Source organism: Tribolium castaneum, chromosome 8 (assembly GCF_031307605.1).
Source record: "Tribolium castaneum strain GA2 chromosome 8, icTriCast1.1, whole genome shotgun sequence".
Classification (NCBI taxonomy): Eukaryota; Metazoa; Arthropoda; class Insecta; order Coleoptera; family Tenebrionidae; genus Tribolium; species Tribolium castaneum.
The window spans coordinates 10,196,664-10,215,723 of record NC_087401.1 but is presented as its reverse complement, the minus strand read 5'-3'; the positions used below and the strand labels follow the sequence as shown (position 1 = coordinate 10,215,723).

The following is a 19,060-nucleotide window of genomic DNA, read 5'->3' as shown; positions in this document are numbered from 1 at the left end:
TTTTTAAAAAAAATCAAAAAAAAAGATTTTACTTCGATCATTTTCATAGTTAATCAAGTAGACCTTGCAAAATAGTCATCAATTGTCAAACTTCAATATTTTATGTAGTTTTTAATCGTATAAGCAGTAAAACAATAATATTTAATTATAGTTTATTATAAGTTAGTGAATTATGTAAAGAAACTCAGTCAGTCTGCCATCAAATTTTGAACTTTTTGAATGAAAATTGTAAACAAATAGAACATTACTTTTAATTAATAGCACAATTATTTCAAAAACTATAAGAGATATTAATAGAAGATATTAATAAAAGTGTGCATAAAAGTTGATGTTTTTTTGATTGCCATTGAAAAAAACAGTCATTCCATTTGAAAAAAACTGCTTAATAATCATTTTTTATCATCATTTTAAGAAAATCATAGTAGCCTTGCGATTTGACAGCTGATAATCCAGAAACTTTGAGAAGACCCTTCGAACCTTTGGCTATCAAATGCAAAAAAAAAATATTACTTATTGTGAAGGGTTCTTAAGCTAAGATATTTTAAATAAACCCCTGCAAATAAAAATGCAAAAAAATCAGCCTGTATATTTTATCAATTTTTAATTAAATACCAAGTTAAATTTAAGTTTCTCTCTCAACATTTGAAATTTTTATATAGAAAAAAATCGTTTTAAAAAATATCTCCGCTCTAATTTAAAAAACCTAGCGTTTAGAACACAAAAAAAACTAATCCTAGAATAATTTGTGCAAAAATACAATAACAAGTGTAATTACAGGCTCCATTATGTGCAAAAATAGTAAAATTGAACGATTCATTAAAACATGTTCACACTTTAGAACCACAACAAATGACTTTTTAATTCAAATCCTGCGATATATAAATAAATGTCGAGTCAAAACGACACAAAATCAAAATGAAAACCAATTTATTTTCACTATTTTTAATCGTAATTCTAATATCGATGTGCAAGGTTATTTTTTTATTTAATTAAGTTGGTAATTAGATAATTATTTTAGGCGATATTTCGAGAGGATGACGAAGAATCTGGTAATCCATTGACGAGAGCTTTGCCTCGTCCAGCATTCCCTCCTGAAGAGGAACCATTTGACATCTACCTCAATTACCCGAAAGATGTCGCTAATATCGAAAATATGTATTTGAAATGCGAATGGTACGAAAACGATGAATAATTTATAAAAAAAATTCTTTATGAAATATGAATAAATAATTGACAGCAATTGTGTCGTTCCTTGCCTCCTGTCCCTACATATTTATATTTTACAATAATCCGAAAATGCACAGTTCGAGATGAAACTCAAACCAGTTTATTTCATCCTGTTTATGATTATTTTATCATTTGTAAGTTTGCAAATACATTAAATTATGCGCCATACAAGCGTAGGTATTGTAGATGTTCGAGATCGAAGCTGCAACTACCAAAAAAAAGAAAGGGAAGAAAGTAAAAAAGAAGAGTACAAAAACCAAAAAAAAGTCGGCCAAAAAATCAAAAAAAGTTAAAAAATCCAAAAAAAAGTCAGACAAGCCAGACTATTACGACAAAATGATTGAAAAGTGGGAGAAGAGAAATCCCCTCATGGTCCCTCGAGGGATTGCCATCCCGGAGGAATTTTTGCACGAAGAAACCAATGAGACCCTGACCATTGCCCTGCCCGACTCGGTTTTAAACGACGAAGAATATAATATTTCGGCGACAAATAATGCATAAAAATAATAACAATAAAAGTTCTTTTTTGTGAAACAAGATTTTTTTAATCTCGCTTCAATAAAATAAGAAAAAATCCCTGTGACTTAATCAAGCAAACATAAAATAAAATTTTATTGCGAAATAAACGTAACAAGAGACCGCCATTTTTTGCAATAAAGCTTGATTAAATTTGAATACGAGGCAAACAGAAAAAACGCAATTTGCCCGACGAAATAGATTGCTCGTAATTAGAAAAAATTGAAATAGAATTGCATTCACACTCGCTGAATTAACGGGGATGTAATTTGACGTCCACGTCCTATTATAAGTTAATTTAGAACGCATTAAGTGCATTACTCGGTATAAATAAATGAAGCGAAATTTTTCATTAGAAGATATCGACGCACAATGGTGACGAAACTGTCTTTGATTTTACTAATTTGCCTGGCTTGTCACGTAACGCATTTAATTATTTTTTTCATTTAAGTGATTTTGTTTCAATTACAGTTGGTCAAGTCGGAGGAAAAAATGAAAGACAGAATTCTTTACAGCCCAGGAGCCCCCATGATAGATTCTGACAAAAGTGACGACTCCTTCCCCATTTATTTAAACTTCCCCGAAAATAAAGATGTGAGAAAGATGCATTTGAATTGTCACTGGAATAACTATACCGAACTATGAAATAATTAATTATTCCCTCTAATCGTTAAATAAAAGAAAATGAAGCATTTCTGATGATATTTTAATCTCCATTTGTTCTTCGGATACAAGGCTAACTTGATTTTTTTTTAAATAGCAAGAAGGGTAAAATATAATATTTTTAAGAAGAGCATTTTTTTCTGAGTTCTGTGGTGTAGCACATACATACCTTAATTTAATCGAATTTTAAAAAAATATTCAAAAATTTTGAAAAATGCAAAATTTTGTTAGCTGCTGTTTAAACATTGACCAAAAAATAAGTAAAAGTTAAAAATAAACCTTAAAATAACACTTTTAACTAAAAAAAACACGTTTTAATTAAAAAAATTAAACACAAAATACTTGATTTTTATGGTACAAAAGATGTTCAAAACGATTTCCACGAACTTCTTGTGATTTTTTTTCGCTCAGTTTTACTTAAATGTACTATTATTAAACTAATTATAGCACCCAAGTTTAATTTTTGGCTAACATACAAGTGACAGATATCGCTAATAACAGTATTTTCAAAGCTAACTATTCCCGAAAATTTTTGAATTTTTATTTTTTTACCTTTTAGTAAAAGTAAATGTGGGTATTATGTTACATCACTAAATTTATAAAAAAAAATGCTCTTTTAAAAATGATTAAATTTGACTCTTCGTGTCCTTTAAAAAAACCAAGTTAGCCTTGTATTTTCAAAATAAATGACGATAAAAATTTGAAGAAACTCTTAGATGATAGAATTTAAACACTTTTCTCTATTCTCTGTTGAACCGTTCTGAAAGTATTTAACTCTATCCATACTTTTTAGCGACCCTGTATATATTCCAATTCTGTATCTGAGCGCAGTAACGGCGTAATTCCATTTATTCGAAAAAAGTAGACAATAAAAACACACTTTCAATTTAAAATAAAGCATAAAATCTTCCAAACGGCTATATTTACAAAAAAAAATACAGCGTAATGTTAGAGCGTCAAAGTATTAAGTATTAGGTCCAAAAATGATTTTAACAACTGAGCTAATCTTATTAAAAAACTGTAAAAATCCCCCTTTTACTGTGTATTCAATAAAATTGGAAAACTTTTTGGACTTTCGTGGCATTTATTGAATGTAGCATCACCTTGTGTTACAAGAAAAAAATGTGAAGATTGAAGCCAATTTAAATTATCAAAAGTTGTGTGGTTTCAGTTAAGAAAAACAAAAATAGAACAATTATATTTTAAAACAAATTTAATATAATATTTTAAATATGTCAATTTAGGAAGAAAATCAAGAAAGGCTTTGATAGCAACAGCCAACTTAGAAATGAACGCAAATCCGTCAGTAAAGCAAACTACGATAACTTGATACAACTTAAATGGATACCAGACTTTCCCGAAGACAATTAACCTTCCTACTTAATAAATATACAGGGTGTCTCAGAGATGTGAATAAGTTCATTATTGACCTTTAAATGTTAAAAAATTATTTTTTTTATGAAAGCCGTACATACTAATCCCCTGTGACTCACTTAAACTTATTTTCAAGTATACAGGATGTCCCCGAAATTAGTTACAACACAAAGCTTATGTCTTTTTAAATGGAGCAGTCTATATTTTTTTTATTTTTGGACGTAGCTAACTTGATTTTTTTGAAAAAAACACGCTTTAAAATTATTACATAAAAACTAAAAATCACAGAAAAGTAAAATTTTCACCATTTTAATACACAAAATTGAAACTTCAAGAACTTATTATTTCTATTAGCTTACTGCAATCACAAAGATAAAAAATGAAGAGGTTTGTTGCAAATCGAATAACTTAAAAATTTTAAATAAAACACCCAATTTTTTATTTTTGCATTTAAAAGATCATTAAATTGTCTCTCTAAAAACATTAACAGTTAAGCGTCTTTTGCTGATTACTTAAAAAATATTTAACATTAAATATTAAAAATAAATTACTATCGTTTCTGAAGTCAAAAAGTTAAATTTTTGCTAATAATAACTTTAATATTACCCTTAGGCCATTATTTGTCATTAATTAGAGTGAAATAACTAAAATTTTAATTAATGGCGAATTTTTAAATTCGCGAATAAACTCTAACAAGTGGTCTGTGGTGGAGTTGTTATGGTTATGTATGATATGGTTTACTATGGTAACAACGCTCATGAATAGTGTGCATTGTTGTTAAAATTATCTTTTTAGTCATTAACTTTAGCATTTAAAACTTAATGTTTTTAGATACACAATTCAATAATCTTTGAGAAGCATGAAAAAAAATAAGGTGTTCCAATTAAGTTTTTCAAGTTATTCAACTTTCAACAAAATTCTTAATTTTTTTATATTTCTAACTGCAATGCGCTAAACAATTGGTACAAATTTAAGTTTGAACTTTTCCCTTTAAAATAGTCAAAGTCCTACTTTTCCACGACTCTGCGTTTTTGTGTAATAAATTTTTAAATAAAATGTGTTTTTGGCAAAAAAATCCAATGACTTCAAAAACTAAGCAGAATTGACCAATGCAAGCTTAGAATAAAATCATTAGTATTATAAGCTACGTCCAAATATGCAATAAAATTTAGAATGTTCCATTTGAAAAAACATAAATTCAGTGTTTTTTTAATTTTGGAACACTCTATAGGTACATGCCACAATATTTTAGAAACATGCAACAGAAACGGAGCTATAATAAAAATAATAATAAAAATGTTAAAAAAAAATCAAAAATCAAAAAAACAATAGTTATTGAATGAAAATTTTTGTTTTAAATTATTTCTGAATACTGCGCATTTTGAACTAGCTGTTTACGATTTCAGATACAGAATTATTTTTGGGAATAAATGAGGCATAAATCGAATTAAATGCAAATTTAAAACGCATTAACATGTGGTATAAAATCTAGGAAAAAATTGAATAAAAATTCAGTTAAAAAATCGCAATGTTGGTGGTAAAAATTGTCGCAATTTTTTTAATGACATTGTCGGCCAGTTTTGGTCAAGTAAATTATAAATCAATACAATAGTAGAAAATTAATCAAATTCAATTTAAGGACGAAATTCAGGATCCTAACACTGGAGGACTTCGCTCCCTAGCGTCTGAAAATCCGGACGACTTTTTTGATATTTATTTGGACTTCCCGGAAGACACCACAAACATCACCAACATGTATTTGAGCTGTCGTTGGGAAAAAATACCCAAAATAAATGTTGCGAGAAGCCTTTTACGTGATGCGTTGTAAAGTAATAATTAATAAATTTGAGCATGTATTTTGTGTTGTCTAACTTGCCCAAACCCAGTCGATAAAACAGCGCACGCGTTCTGTGACTGTTTTTTAAATTGTCGCACCCAAAAAATGTATTTGCACGTAAATTGAGTGATTTCAACAACAATTAGCCCTAAAATTATGGCTAAAGCCATCAGTGAGGACATCCAGACCGGCGTTAAGGAACTAATAGCTTCAACTACACCGTTTGAGGTAACCTAACCCTACTTCTAACAGTCAAAATAACCAAAACTTCAGCCGGGCTCTGACCGCTTCAATTCGTTCGAAAAATGCGCCCTTTCGACGTTCAAAAAATCGGACACAATGTACTTCCTCAACACCAAAGACATCAAAAGTGCCATTTGGAGCATGGCTGAAAAATTCGCCTTCCATGGTTTTTTCAAACACTGTGATTATTTGAAGAAAATTCACGAGAAATACATTGTCCCAAACCTCCCTGAGTCCGACTTGAACTCCCGTTTGAACGTTGTCAAGTTCCTGTTATGCATGTCCCAAAGCCCCACCACACATTTCTGGAAAACCCCCGAAAAATTCCAGTTTATTTGCGACCACCACGAGGACGAAGTCCTCGACTGGGGGGCTTACCTGACCGAGGACATCGACCGGTGGTCACCTCTCCCGTACCAAAGCTCCGATTCTGACGATGAAGCAGCCCCCATTCACGAGGAAACAACAGTTAAAAGCGCCCCCAGTCGAGTCATAATCCCAATGGCCCCCCAAACCAAAAAATACAACTTTGAGGAAAGTCGAAAAATGCTCCTCAACACAATCCAGGGCGATTTTTGGTCGAAACCTGTGATAATGAAGCCCCCAAGTGACTGGTTTGACGCAAACGTGGGGCTCCTTTGGCACCAACATTTACAGAAACAAACCGGGGGGCTCATCGCCCTGCACCCCCTCACTGTCATCTCCGAGTACAAAGTCATGAGGGAGATTATATGGCAAATGTGGGGCCCCCATAACTCGGCCGTGTTCCAGCTTTTGGGGAACAAGTTAGTACCGAAACGAAATGTCACCGTATCGAGCGTCCGTTCGGTGAGTTTTGGTTTTAGTAACGAATTCGAATTATCGTAGTCCCATTTTTATGATTTCATGGGGGCTTTCGTGCCCTACATTGAAGTTTTGGATGATTTCCGGCAATTTTACCGGAAGTCGGGGCCAGAAACGTACAAGAGTTACGCGTGTGGGGTTAAAAATATCATTGGGAGGGTTTTCGAGGAGTTGGTAGCACTGGAACGTGAAATTACGGTACAAGGTTCGTATTATTATTATTTTTTAATTAATTGTGGTTGATTTATTAATTGTAGACACAACTATGACTCTAATACTACTGTACCACCGATTTAAAACAATATTTGAGCCAGTTTTTGTCCTCAAAACGATTCACAACGAGGTCATTATTGATAATTTTGAGGAAAAAACTCCACGTGAGTGTGCACTAGCACTCGTCACTCGCCTCCGGACGGGTCTAAAATTTTCACTAAACAAATTAGAGCAAGATATTCGCCTCAGTTTGTACCTGGAAAGTCTTTACTATTATTTGTTACTCACAGAGGCCTGGCTTGTTAAAAACGATCTCTTTGACCACACGAACGAATTCATTATTTTAAAGTACGATTAACTAAAAATTGGCCCGAATTAGTTGTGTTTTTTCTAGCGATAATTCGAATTTTACGCTCCAGGATGGTATTCAACAATATTGTGATCAGGACAGTATTATTAAAATAATCAGTAGAGAAGTGTTGAGTATGGGGCGCAATATGCACTTGTTACGCCTTTTGGGGAAGTATGATGTTTTCGCAAAAAAATCAGGTGGGTTTCCCCCAAGAAGGCATGAACAGGTTGGGTCATTGTCAGAAATGTGCAAAATTGGAATGGTAAAATAGTGATCTACCGGGTCGGTAATTAACTGGGACCTTGTCTCCTAGGTGGCGCCAATGACTTACTAAATCCGGAAAAAAGTTTGTATCAATACAAAATTGAGCATTTTTTATATTTGAACTAGAGAACTTTTATGAAATAAGTATGAAAAATAACATGCTAATTATTTATTTTTGAAACACTTAACTAATAAAAATATCAACAATAGAACAAAAAAAAATGATTGTCTATTAAAAATGTACGAAAACGCAAGGTTATTTAAAACGGTTCAAATACAATTTCCTTGTAGCACAAATTTTTACATCTAGAATTAATTATCAGATATTCATTATCTATTATTTCGACTTTTGTGTTATTTCATTTTCCTTGGTAAAACCACAAAAAAAAAGATAAGAAAAAATTATTACAAAATTTTGCCATTTCATGACCACTGCTAGATGTGAATGTTAATAATTTAATTCTAGAAACAATTCACCAGGAATATATTAGGCGCCTTTTAGAAGAACTGTGCGCTTACTATTCGTGTGAACCTCCGAATATTCAGGTTGAAAGCCCAAAATTGCGCCCAGTGGTCACTAGTTTTGATTTGAACGGAATGGGGGATTGGACTAATTATGTCGACACGACAGATGGCTTCTTGATGGAAGCATTTAGTGATTTTTTCTACGAGAAAGAGGAAGTTCCTAAACACGACACTCTTTTTGAAAAGTATTCTTCTATTTATTTCTTGTTGATTTGTACTTAATTCTTCGTTTCTAGAATAAGTAAAATCACGACGAACTTATTTCCATTTCGTTCACATCCTGAGAAAATTTTCCTCGAAATTATGAAGGAAAGATTTAATATTTCAGGTCTTATGGTTAAGAAACTCCTAATTGAGAAATATAGTCTGGATAAACAGTTTGATTTTTTGAATCACATTTTTTTATTTTGTGACGATCTAATATTTCCGTTTTACCGCCGCCTTTTTGAGAAAGTAAGCGAAACAAAATGATGGATATATTAAAAAAAATTGTTTCAAGATGAATCTACGTCACAGCAATTGGGGAAATGGTGTGCTGTTGACCTCACACCTCCAAGACTGTCTTATGGACCCCTATCCAAATTTCTACGAAGATTGCACTGTTCAAATCAAGGATACGTGGAAACAATGTCGCGACTCGCTCAAAGCCTGCTCTCTTTTAACGCTCCAATACGAAATCAAGTGGCCTCTGAACATTATCATAACAAATGAACAAGTAAATATGTATAAGGAAATATTCGAAGTTGTTTTGCAGGTCAAGTGGGCGCTTTATACCGCCAATCATCTGTCTTTCACGGGTGAGTCGGTAATACAGTGTGCGTAAAAAGTCGGTAATACAGAACTCTACAAAATATAAGGGGCTAAAATCCGAGTCGGAACCGAAATGTGCAATGATAAATAATTCGTTTAAGTAATTAACCGTGAAAACTCATTTCTCTCGGTGCGGACAGCTTAAGAATTCCGTTTGAAAAGAAGCTATAAACAGTTTTTTCAGTTCTTTTAATGCATTTGTCGAGTCTTTGAATGCGATTATTATTTTTATAATGCGTTCTTTACGAGTCACTCGACGTGAAAATTGTTAATTAAAGACTTTTTCCCTCAGAAATCGAACCAAAGAACAAATCTTTCAAAGCTGTTGCCCCTAAATCGACAATAAAGCGTCTCAAATACCTCCGTTTCAACCTGATCAACATTTTAAACACCATCAACCACTATTTGTTCGGTTTCGTGTTCACCAAACACCGAATCCAGTTCGAATTGGATTTCGAAAAGTCGAACGATCTCAAATCATTAATAACATCCCACGAGGAGTTTATCACTTCCGTTTACCGCTCGGTGAAGAAGATTCGAGACGAAAGTCGAAATAATCACGGTTTTAATACGGTGAGTTGGTTATTTCGTTTCGACGTTTTTGTAAAAATACAATTTCAGCTTCTGAAAAGTGTGCGAATGCTGAAAGTGATGTGGAATCAAGCCGATTATGCGACCGCCGAAAACCTAAATAATTGCCATAAAATCTTCAAATCGTCGCTTGAAGTTGTTAATCCCATTTTTGTTTACTGATTAATAAAGAATTATTTTTGATTAAATCCCGAGTTTCATTCCCAATTAACAAGTTCCTCAATGAATAATTGATTGGCTATCGGAAATTGCGAAGTAACTCTGACCAAATTCTAGTTTGGCTACTAGCCCAGTTAAATTAGGCAAATAAGGCAATCGGTGGAAAAATTTCCTAGAGAAATAGATTTTTTTTAAAAGCTCCCTTTATACAGGGTGTCTCAGCCTGATATCTCAGATATTTGTCAACGGATTTTTATGAAATTTAAAATGCAAGTCTTAAAAACGTAATTTTTACATGCCTTTTAAAAATGTTAAGCCTTTTAAGACTTATATTAAAAAAATTATCGTCAGTGAAAAATGCTGTCAGAAAAAACTCGTTCGTGGAAGACGTCTGTTTTGCGAGAGAAATGAGAAACAAACTGTTAAACGTGGGTACAGATGCAAAAGCGTAGATTTCTATGAGACAAATGAGCACTACCATTGAATTTTGGTCACCCCTACTCGCAGAAACGTAACTGTCACGCAAGGGACATTTCACAATTATCTCTCACCCATACAAAGTTAAAAAACAATATTTTTGACTTACTTTTGGTACTGGATGCCTTAATTCTTTCAAAAAGGACTAAAAGACTGAACAACTGAAAAATTCTAGACACTTGCACATTCAGGATTTTGGAAATGTTTCGTACACTGCTGATTGGATTCTCTTCAAAAGCTTGAATTACAGCATCAACTATTGCTTCGTTTCCAGTGACGTGTTTTGTCCTCACTCGATTTAGTTCAGGTACGCTTCCTGTGTCTTCAAATTATTGACGATTCTTTGAACTTTAAATTTCATAAATAACATTTCACAAAAAGTCCAACGACACTTTCCATAGGCGAATATTGATTCCTTTTTCAACAACACAGAAATTTCAGGCACTGTTGTTGGTTTTTAAAGTAATTTCACTAAATTAAAACAATTCGGAAATAAAATTAACTAGACGCCCTCTGGTGATGACTTTTGAACTATGTCGAAAACAGTAAAGAAATTTTCGAAATTCCACAATTAACTGACATTTAATGAATTGTTCAACAATTTTGCGTGTATAGTGTTAATTACTTACAATAGAAAGAATTACTTTAAAAGTACGTGGTGGTAAATACTAGCGTTGACTTTGGTTCTGTAGTTTTTCGTGGTATAAAATGTGTATTGTTGGAACTTGAAAGTGGATAAAAAGTGAAAAATATTTAAATTTTGATTACAAAGTGTTATCAAACAGTTGTCTAATTAAAGATTATAAGTAATGGATCACAGCGAACACAAAGTTTGGCTCAAGAAACCAATAAATTAGTGAAGTGTTATGAATTTTAGGTTAGAATTTTCCACTGAAAAAATCATGAAATGCTGCGGTAAATCTACAAAACTACAATAAAGATTAACAACTGCTGATACATTTAAACGTAAATTATGCCAAAAGGTAGGCTTTTCAATGTCTTTGTAATAATTTTCCAATAAAGAAAGTGAACCAAACAGTCATTCGTTATTCGTGTTTTCCTCGTCATCTCTCATTTGTCAACATAAGTTTCTTGCATCAAAGATGCAATAATCATTCCGCATAGGCAATGTAATAATTGTGAAGCCCCAAAATTCGTACAACGCTCAAAATATCCGAATAAACATTTTCCCGCCATTTATGGTTACTGTTTTCGACCTAGCTCAGTGGCGCCCCCAACGGTAATTTTACTTCCGAATTTTACTTTTCTGTCAGCGCGCACATTTTTGACAGTTTTTTTAGTGGTACACAAAATGTCGCATAGAAATGCTTCATCAATTGTTTCAAAAGGTGACTGTCCAAATTACTATCAAAATTTGGATCAAGTTTTTAACAACAAAATTTAATTTTTTTCTTGGATCAGCTGAGCGATTTGGTTAATTTTTTGTGTGACCATTTATTTTTCAGGGTTTAATGATCCAACGGTAATTTGGCTTTATTTTAAATAAAAGAAATGTGTTTTAAAATTTCATTTTTTAACATGAGGTCATTTTAATTGAAGCACTATCTCCTAAAATATGTGCATTTCATAACAATCCGTTGACAAATAACGGAGATATTAAGCTCGAAAGTCTTAGCTGAGACACGTTGTACTTAGGTAGACATATATCAAAAGTCCCGGTGGGTGGGGGACGGGCTCGAGAAGGGAGAGGGGGCTAAAGCTGTTGTTTTTTGTTTTTTTTGCTTATATCTCGGAAACTGTCACTCCTATTAATTTTTATCTTTATACCAAAATTAAAGTTGATAAAATCTCCTACAAAATAGTCCTAGCCTTATTGTTGTAGGACTTACCGTAAGCGAGTTACTAGCTTTTGAAGTTTGATGTCTATATGATACTGTATAACTAAACATTAGTATATCATAAGTATTTATATGGAAATAGTGTGTGTAAAGCGTCTCCCAATTAAGGTAAAAGTGAGAAATAAGGGAGAAAAATACTTTCTTCCCTCGGGCTCTCCAGTTGAAAACCACAATTCAGGATGAGAGGTTGACCCAAAAGATATGATAGAATGAACTGATGTAGTTTATTATAAGATTTATTCAATACATCTATGTTAAATCATCTATTTATTAATATTTTACTGAACATAACTGTAATTCAGTTTTCAATGTTTGAGACGAAGACGAAAATGCAGCATCTAAAGACGACTCTGAAGACTTCTGTGACCTCCATGTCTTCCCCTTTCTACTCTAATGAAGTGTTGGACCCAATAAATTTAGTTTATTAGCAGTTTTCATTCTCTTTCAAAGCACATTTTTTTAAATGATTATTTCTTTCCAGACCTATAACTCGCTTATGGTTAGTTCTACAAGAAAAATGTAAATAACCATTTTGTAGTAAATTTTATCAGCTTTAATTTTGGTGAGAAGATATAAATTGATAGGAGTAACAGTTTCCGAGATATAAATAAAAAACCAAAAAATGACTGCTTTAACTTCTTTCCTCTTCCTCGAGCTCGCCCCCAACCTCGGGGACTTTTGACATAAGTCCACCTAAATGTAAAGGAAGCTTTTAAAAAAAACAACTTTCTAGGAATTTTTTTCACCGATTTTTCTAATTTGACTGAGCTATAATTTGACTGGTCAATTAGGTTACTTAAATAATTGCCATAGAATCTTTAAATCGTCGCTTGAAGTTGTTAATCCGATTTTTGTTTACTGATTAATAAAGAATTATTTTTGATTAATCCCCGAGTTTTATTCCTAATTAACAATTAACAAGTTCCTCAATGTATAATTGATTGGATATCGGAAATGACGAAGTTTCCATTTTTTTGAAATTCACACCATTAATAGTCTTCATAATTGTAAAACTAATGTTACTTTTAATTTATTTATATTCGCAAAAATAAAAAAGGTATGAGACCTCAAAGTTCGAAATTTGACAGGGGCTGTAACTGGTTAAAATTAACATGTTTCCAAAATTACTTCGCTGTTCCTCAATTTTTTCCATTTAGCTATTGCACTCTTAAATCTTTATGAATATTTACTGAACTAAAAATCGTAATTTCATGTCTTTGAAAACTCTAGGTTTATAAATATAAACCACATCTACTTATTCATCGAACGTATCTTCAAAAGCATTGACAAATAAAGAAATTGTATTTCTGTTTATGCAAAAGTCGATATCTTTAATAAGAAGTCGTTTGTAGAACACTTATTTTTTTACATATTTTTTGTACAAAACATTTTGCAAGCATCGCTTGTGCTCGAAATCATAAAAATTTCCATTAGTTAATATTTTTATTTTTTTTTAATAAAATAATATTTTATTAATATAAATATTTCTCATTAATTAATATTTATTATTTATAAGAAATTGTAGAAGAAATCTGAACAAATTCGAAGGCATACAGAAAGAAATAAAGCAAAAAAAAAACGCAAACGCTGATTTTTGTGTGATTATTAAAATGGATTATTATTAGTTATTAGTGATTTATTACAGTATCTACTTAAACAAATTACTTCAATCATCACAAATAACACTTTCTTTCAATATTTATTTCTTTTAAGTCAATAATATTATCCAGAGATCTCAATACAATGCCGAAAGGAACAGTAGTGTGTAAATCGCAGCTACCTTGTGAACACTTTATGCCGCGTGACGTCATCAGGCTGTCAAACCGGCAGACAAAAAAGCTTATATTTTTGTCATTTTTAAAGCTATCGAATTTTTTTTTTTTCATTCAATTTCTTGATTTGAGTACTATTATGTCGAAAATAAATAATAACATTTTGAAAAATTGGAAACTTCTTCAATGAGGAAGTTTCCATTTTTTTGAAATTAATACCATTAATAGTCTTCATAATTGTAAAACTAATGGTACTTTTAATTTTTTTATATTCGCAAAAATAAAAAAATTATGAGACCTCAAAGTCTCGCTAGGTGTGACGTCACGCGACACAATTAACTCAGCTGCCCACTGCCGCACGTGGCAAATTCGATTTTTTGAGGGGCTGTATCTGGTTAAAATTAACATTTTTCCAAAATTACTTCGCTGTTCCTCAATTTTTTCCATTTAGCTATTGTACTCTTTTATCTTTTATGAATGTTTAATGAACTATTAGCCCTAAATAAAATAAATAAAATTTAGAAATCTTACGTTATAAAACCGTTTGATATAAAAAAATGAGAACATTACAACTTTAAAAAACAAGAAAATCGTAATTTCATGTCTTTGAAAACTCTAGGTTTATAATTATAAACCACATCTACTTATTCATCGAACTATCTTCAAAAGCATTGACAAATAAAGAAATTGTATTTCTGTTTATGCAAGAGTCGATATCTTTAATAAGAAGTCGTTTGTAGAACACTTATTTTTTTACATATTTTTTGTACAAAACATTTTGCAAGCATCGCTTGTTCTAGAAATCATAAAAATTTCCATTAGCTAATATTTTTAATTTTTTTAAATAAAATAATATTTTATTAATATAAATATTTCTCAATAATTAATATTTATTATTTATAAGAAATTGTAGAAGAAATCTGAAAAAATTCGAAGGTATACAGAAAGAAATAAAGCAAAAAAAATTGCAAACGCTGAATTTTGTGTGATTATTAAAATGGATTATTGTTAGTTATTAGTGATTTATTACAGTATCTACTTAAACAAATTACTTCAATCATCACAAATAACACTTTCTTTCAATATTTATTTCTTTTAAGTCAATAAAATTATCCAGAGATCTCAATACAATGCCGAAAGGAACAGTAGTGTGTAAATCGCAGCTACCTTGTGAACAGTTTATGCCGCGTGACGTCATCAGGCTGTCAAACCGGCAGACAAAAAAGCTTATATTTTTGTCATTTTTAAAGCTATCGAATTATTTACTTTTTTCATTCAATTTCTTGATTTGAGTACTATTATGTCGAAAATGAATAATAACATTTTGAAAAATTGGAAACTTCTTCAATGAGGAAGTTTCCATTTTTTTGAAATTCACACCATTAATAGTCTTCATAATTGTAAAATTAATGGTACTTTTAATTTTTTTATATTCGCAAAAATAAAAAAATTATGAGACCTCAAAGTCTCGCTAGGTGTGACGTCACGCGACACAATTAACTCAGCTGCCCACTGCCGCACGTGGCAAATTCGATTTTTTGAGGGGCTGTATCTGGTTAAAATTAACATTTTTCCAAAATTACTTCGCTGTTCCTCAATTTTTTCCATTTAGCTATTGCACTCTTAATCTTTATGAATATTTACTGAACTATTAGCCCTAAATAAAATAAATAAAATTTAGACATCTCACGTTATAAAACCGTTTGATATCAAAAAATGAGAACATACAACTTTAAAAAACAAGAAAATCGTAATTTCATGTCTTTGAAAACTCGAGATTTATAATTATAAACCACATCTACTTATTCATCGAACTATCTTCAAAAGCATTGACAAATAAAGAAATTGTATTTCTGTTTATGCAAGAGTCGATATCTTTAATAAGAAGTCGTTTGTAGAACACTTATTTTTTTACATATTTTTTGTACAAAACATTTTGCAATCATCGCTTGTTCTAGAAATCATAAAAATTTCCATTAGTTAATATTATTAATTTTTTTAAATAAAATAATATTTTATTAATATAAATATTACTCAATAATTAATATTTATTATTTATAAGAAATTGTAGAAGAAAAAAAAAATTCGAAGGCATACAGAAAGAAATAAAGCAAAAAAAACGCAAACGCTGAATTTTGTGTGATTATTAAAATGGATTATTGTTAGTTATTAGTGATTTATTACAGTATCTACTTAAACAAATTACTTCAATCATCACAAATAACACTTTCTTTCAATATTTATTTCTTTTAAGTCAATAAAATTATCCAGAGATCTCAATACAATGCCGAAAGGAACAGTAGTGTGTAAATCGCAGCTACCTTGTGAACAGTTTATGCCGCGTGACGTCATCAGGCTGTCAAACCGGCAGACAAAAAAGCTTATATTTTTGTCATTTTTAAAGCTATCGAATTATTTACTTTTTTCATTCAATTTCTTGATTTGAGTACTATTATGTCGAAAATGAATAATAACATTTTGAAAAATTGGAAACTTCTTCAATGAGGAAGTTTCCATTTTTTTGAAATTCACACCATTAATAGTCTTCATAATTGTAAAATTAATGGTACTTTTAATTTATTTATATTCGCAAAAATAAAAAAGGTATGAGACCTCAAAATTCGAAATTTGACAGGGGCTGTAACTGGTTAAAATTAACATTTTTCCAAAATTACTTCGCTGTTCCTCAATTTTTTCCATTTAGCTATTGTACTCTTATATCTTCTATGAATGTTTAATGAACTATTAGCCCTAAATAAAATAAAAAAATTCAGAAATCTCACGTTATAAACCCGTTTGATATAAAAAAAATTAAAACATTACAACTTTAAAAAACAAGAAAATCGTAATTTCTTATCTTTGAAAACTCTTGGTTTACAATTATAAACCACATCTACTTATTCATCAAACGTATCTTCAAAACCATTGACAAATAAAGAAATTGTATTTCAGCTTATGCAAGAGGCGATATCTTTAATAAGAAGTCGTTTGAAGAACACTTATTTTTTTACATATTTTTTGTACAAAACATTTTGCAAGCATCGCTTGTTCTAGAAATCATAAAAATTTCCATTAGTTAATATTATTAATTTTTTTAAATAAAATAATATTTTATTAATATAAATATTTCTCAATAATTAATATTTATTATTTATAAGAAATTGTAGAAGAAAAAAAAATTCGAAGGCATACAGAAAGAAATAAAGCAAAAAAAAACGCAAACGCTGATTTTTGTGTGATTATTAAAATGGATTATTATTAGTTATTAGTGATTTATTACAGTATCTACTTAAACAAATTACTTCAATCATCACAAATAACACTTTCTTTCAATATTAATTTCTTTTAAGTCAATAAAATACAATGCCGAAAGGAACAGTAGTGTGTAAATCGCAGCTACCTTGTGAACACTTTATGCCGCGTGACGTCATCAGGCTGTCAAACCGGCAGACAAAAAAGCTTATATTTTTGTCATTTTTAAAGCTATCGAATTATTTGTTTTGCATTCAATTTCTTGATTTGAGTACTATTATGTCGAAAATAAATAATAACATTTTGGAAAATTGCAAAGCAACTCTGACCAAATTCTAGTTTGGTTACTTCCTCCAAAACAGAGAATTTTTAATTACGTTGGTTATAAATTTGAACTTTTGTTAAATGTTAATTAAACCCGAAATTCGAATAATTCCCAGCTACGTTTATTATTGAGTCAAATGTTTGACGATTGGACGCTAGCGTGGAATTTGATTTCGCACTCATTAAGCCGCCAGTTAGTTATTTAATAATTAAACTCTGCCTCTAATAAAATCGCGTCCAATTATTAACTTAAAACTTGCAAAGCGGAGCGAAATATTAAAACCTAATTAAACTTTTTCAAGTGTTTGTCGCTAAAAATAGAAATAATAGAATCAAATGATGCACCGAAAAATTGCAAAATAATAGTCCCATCATCATTCAAACGACTATAAAACCGCCACAAACTCCCCAAAAGTCGCAAAATGAAATTCGCCGCTCTGTTGGCACTTTGTGTGTTCCTAGCCCTGGCCCTTGACGTAAGTAAATTTTGAAATTTTCCCAAAATTTGGAAACTGTGTCCAGGGGGTGGACGCCAAGGAGAAAAAGCGTGAAAAACCCTCCGAAAGCGAGGAAAATTACGCCGATGCGAAAGCACCACCACCGAAAAAACACACCTGGTCGGGAAAATTCAAGCCGCAGCATGGAAAAGGCAAAAAAGGGGACGATTCGAAGGAGGAAAAACGTGAAAATTGGATGAATACGGGACGTTCTCCATAATCTTTAACCTGTTTGAAATGAATTAAATTTGCAAGGCAATTGTGTTGTGCTTTCACCAACCCTTGAAAAAATATTTATCACGGTTAGTGTGTCTCGTAAAAATTAGATGAGGGTTAAAGGTCAAGGACGGGGTGTAATGCAATCTTGCCAACCGGCGGCGAAAAAAAATTAATTTCGATTCGGAGCGACTGGCGTATTTTTCTTACTGTGATGGAGTTTATTTATTTACTTGATAGTTATTTGAATTTGTATTCCGGGTGCACCGGTGAGGTTTTACGTTTCTTTTAGCGAACTAAAAGCATATTTAAATATTCTTTCTGAATGTTTGGGGAGGCACGTTTTACATGCATTATTTCAGCGCTTTGTTGCTATTTGTTTCGGTCGAATTGTTTAGTTGCTGGCTGAGAAAATGGTGATAAGGTTTCATTGTTAAAAAGTCGCCGGTTAATTATACTCACTGGCATAAAAATTGCAACACCATGAAGGAATTTGAATTTTTTGACGAAACTTGCCACAAATGGTCGACTATTAGCGAGTAATAAATGATTAAAATTTGAACGATTTTAATCAAGTGATATGGGAGTTTTTAACATTTAAGTTCTTTTACCAGCAAGTTTTATTCTTGAAATTTTTTGCTTTTCTGACTAAATTTTTATGTGTTTTTTTTAAAATTCGTTTAGGTTTAAGTATTCTAAAAGCGCAATTAGGCCTGGAGACGACAAAACCAAAATTACTAACAATTTAAGCAGTTTTGAAAGAGGCATGATTTTTAGACTACAGATAGGGGTTTCTCAATTAGAGAAATTGATAGTCGTTTGGATAGAAATCGAAGTATCATTAAGCAATGTTATCAGTAATAGACTGGAGAAGGCCCAGGACAGCGCGAAAGATAATTAAATAGTGTAATGAAAAAATTAGCGCACCTTTGTCTTTTGTTATTCAAAACTCTTTAGATTATGGAATTTTCCCAAAACAATTAAAACGAGCGCAAGTTCTTCCCATATACAAAAAAAGGTGACCCAACATTAATATCAAATTATAG

At 31.3% G+C, this 19,060-nt stretch overlaps 2 protein-coding genes and 3 long non-coding RNA genes across 10 annotated transcripts in view; 4 read left to right on the top strand and 1 right to left on the bottom strand.

The window, feature by feature from the left end:
• Syt7 (Synaptotagmin 7) overlaps window positions 1–19,060 on the bottom strand; it is a 278,766-nt gene that overhangs the window by 175,782 nt on the left and 83,924 nt on the right. The window lies entirely within an intron of this gene.
• Window positions 856–1,240, top strand: LOC135266954 (uncharacterized). The gene is made up of 2 exons (XR_010335179.1): window positions 856–972; window positions 1,019–1,240. It is a non-coding gene; the product is annotated as an uncharacterized LOC135266954 (long non-coding RNA).
• Window positions 1,292–1,764, top strand: LOC135266993 (uncharacterized). Its single transcript, XR_010335220.1, has 2 exons — window positions 1,292–1,361; window positions 1,414–1,764. It is a non-coding gene; the product is annotated as an uncharacterized LOC135266993 (long non-coding RNA).
• On the top strand, window positions 2,050–2,437 carry LOC135266985 (uncharacterized). The gene is made up of 2 exons (XR_010335211.1): window positions 2,050–2,163; window positions 2,215–2,437. It is a non-coding gene; the product is annotated as an uncharacterized LOC135266985 (long non-coding RNA).
• LOC103314592 (gamma-tubulin complex component 5) lies at window positions 5,285–9,646 on the top strand. Its single transcript, XM_064358387.1, has 11 exons — window positions 5,285–5,368; window positions 5,420–5,845; window positions 5,891–6,688; window positions 6,728–6,908; window positions 6,961–7,264; window positions 7,311–7,465; window positions 7,999–8,242; window positions 8,294–8,510; window positions 8,557–8,854; window positions 9,160–9,440; window positions 9,489–9,646. The coding sequence occupies exons 2-11, from the start codon at window positions 5,774–5,776 to the stop codon at window positions 9,618–9,620; spliced, it is 2,682 nt and encodes an 893-aa protein (XP_064214457.1). The 5' UTR covers window positions 5,285–5,368; window positions 5,420–5,773; the 3' UTR covers window positions 9,621–9,646.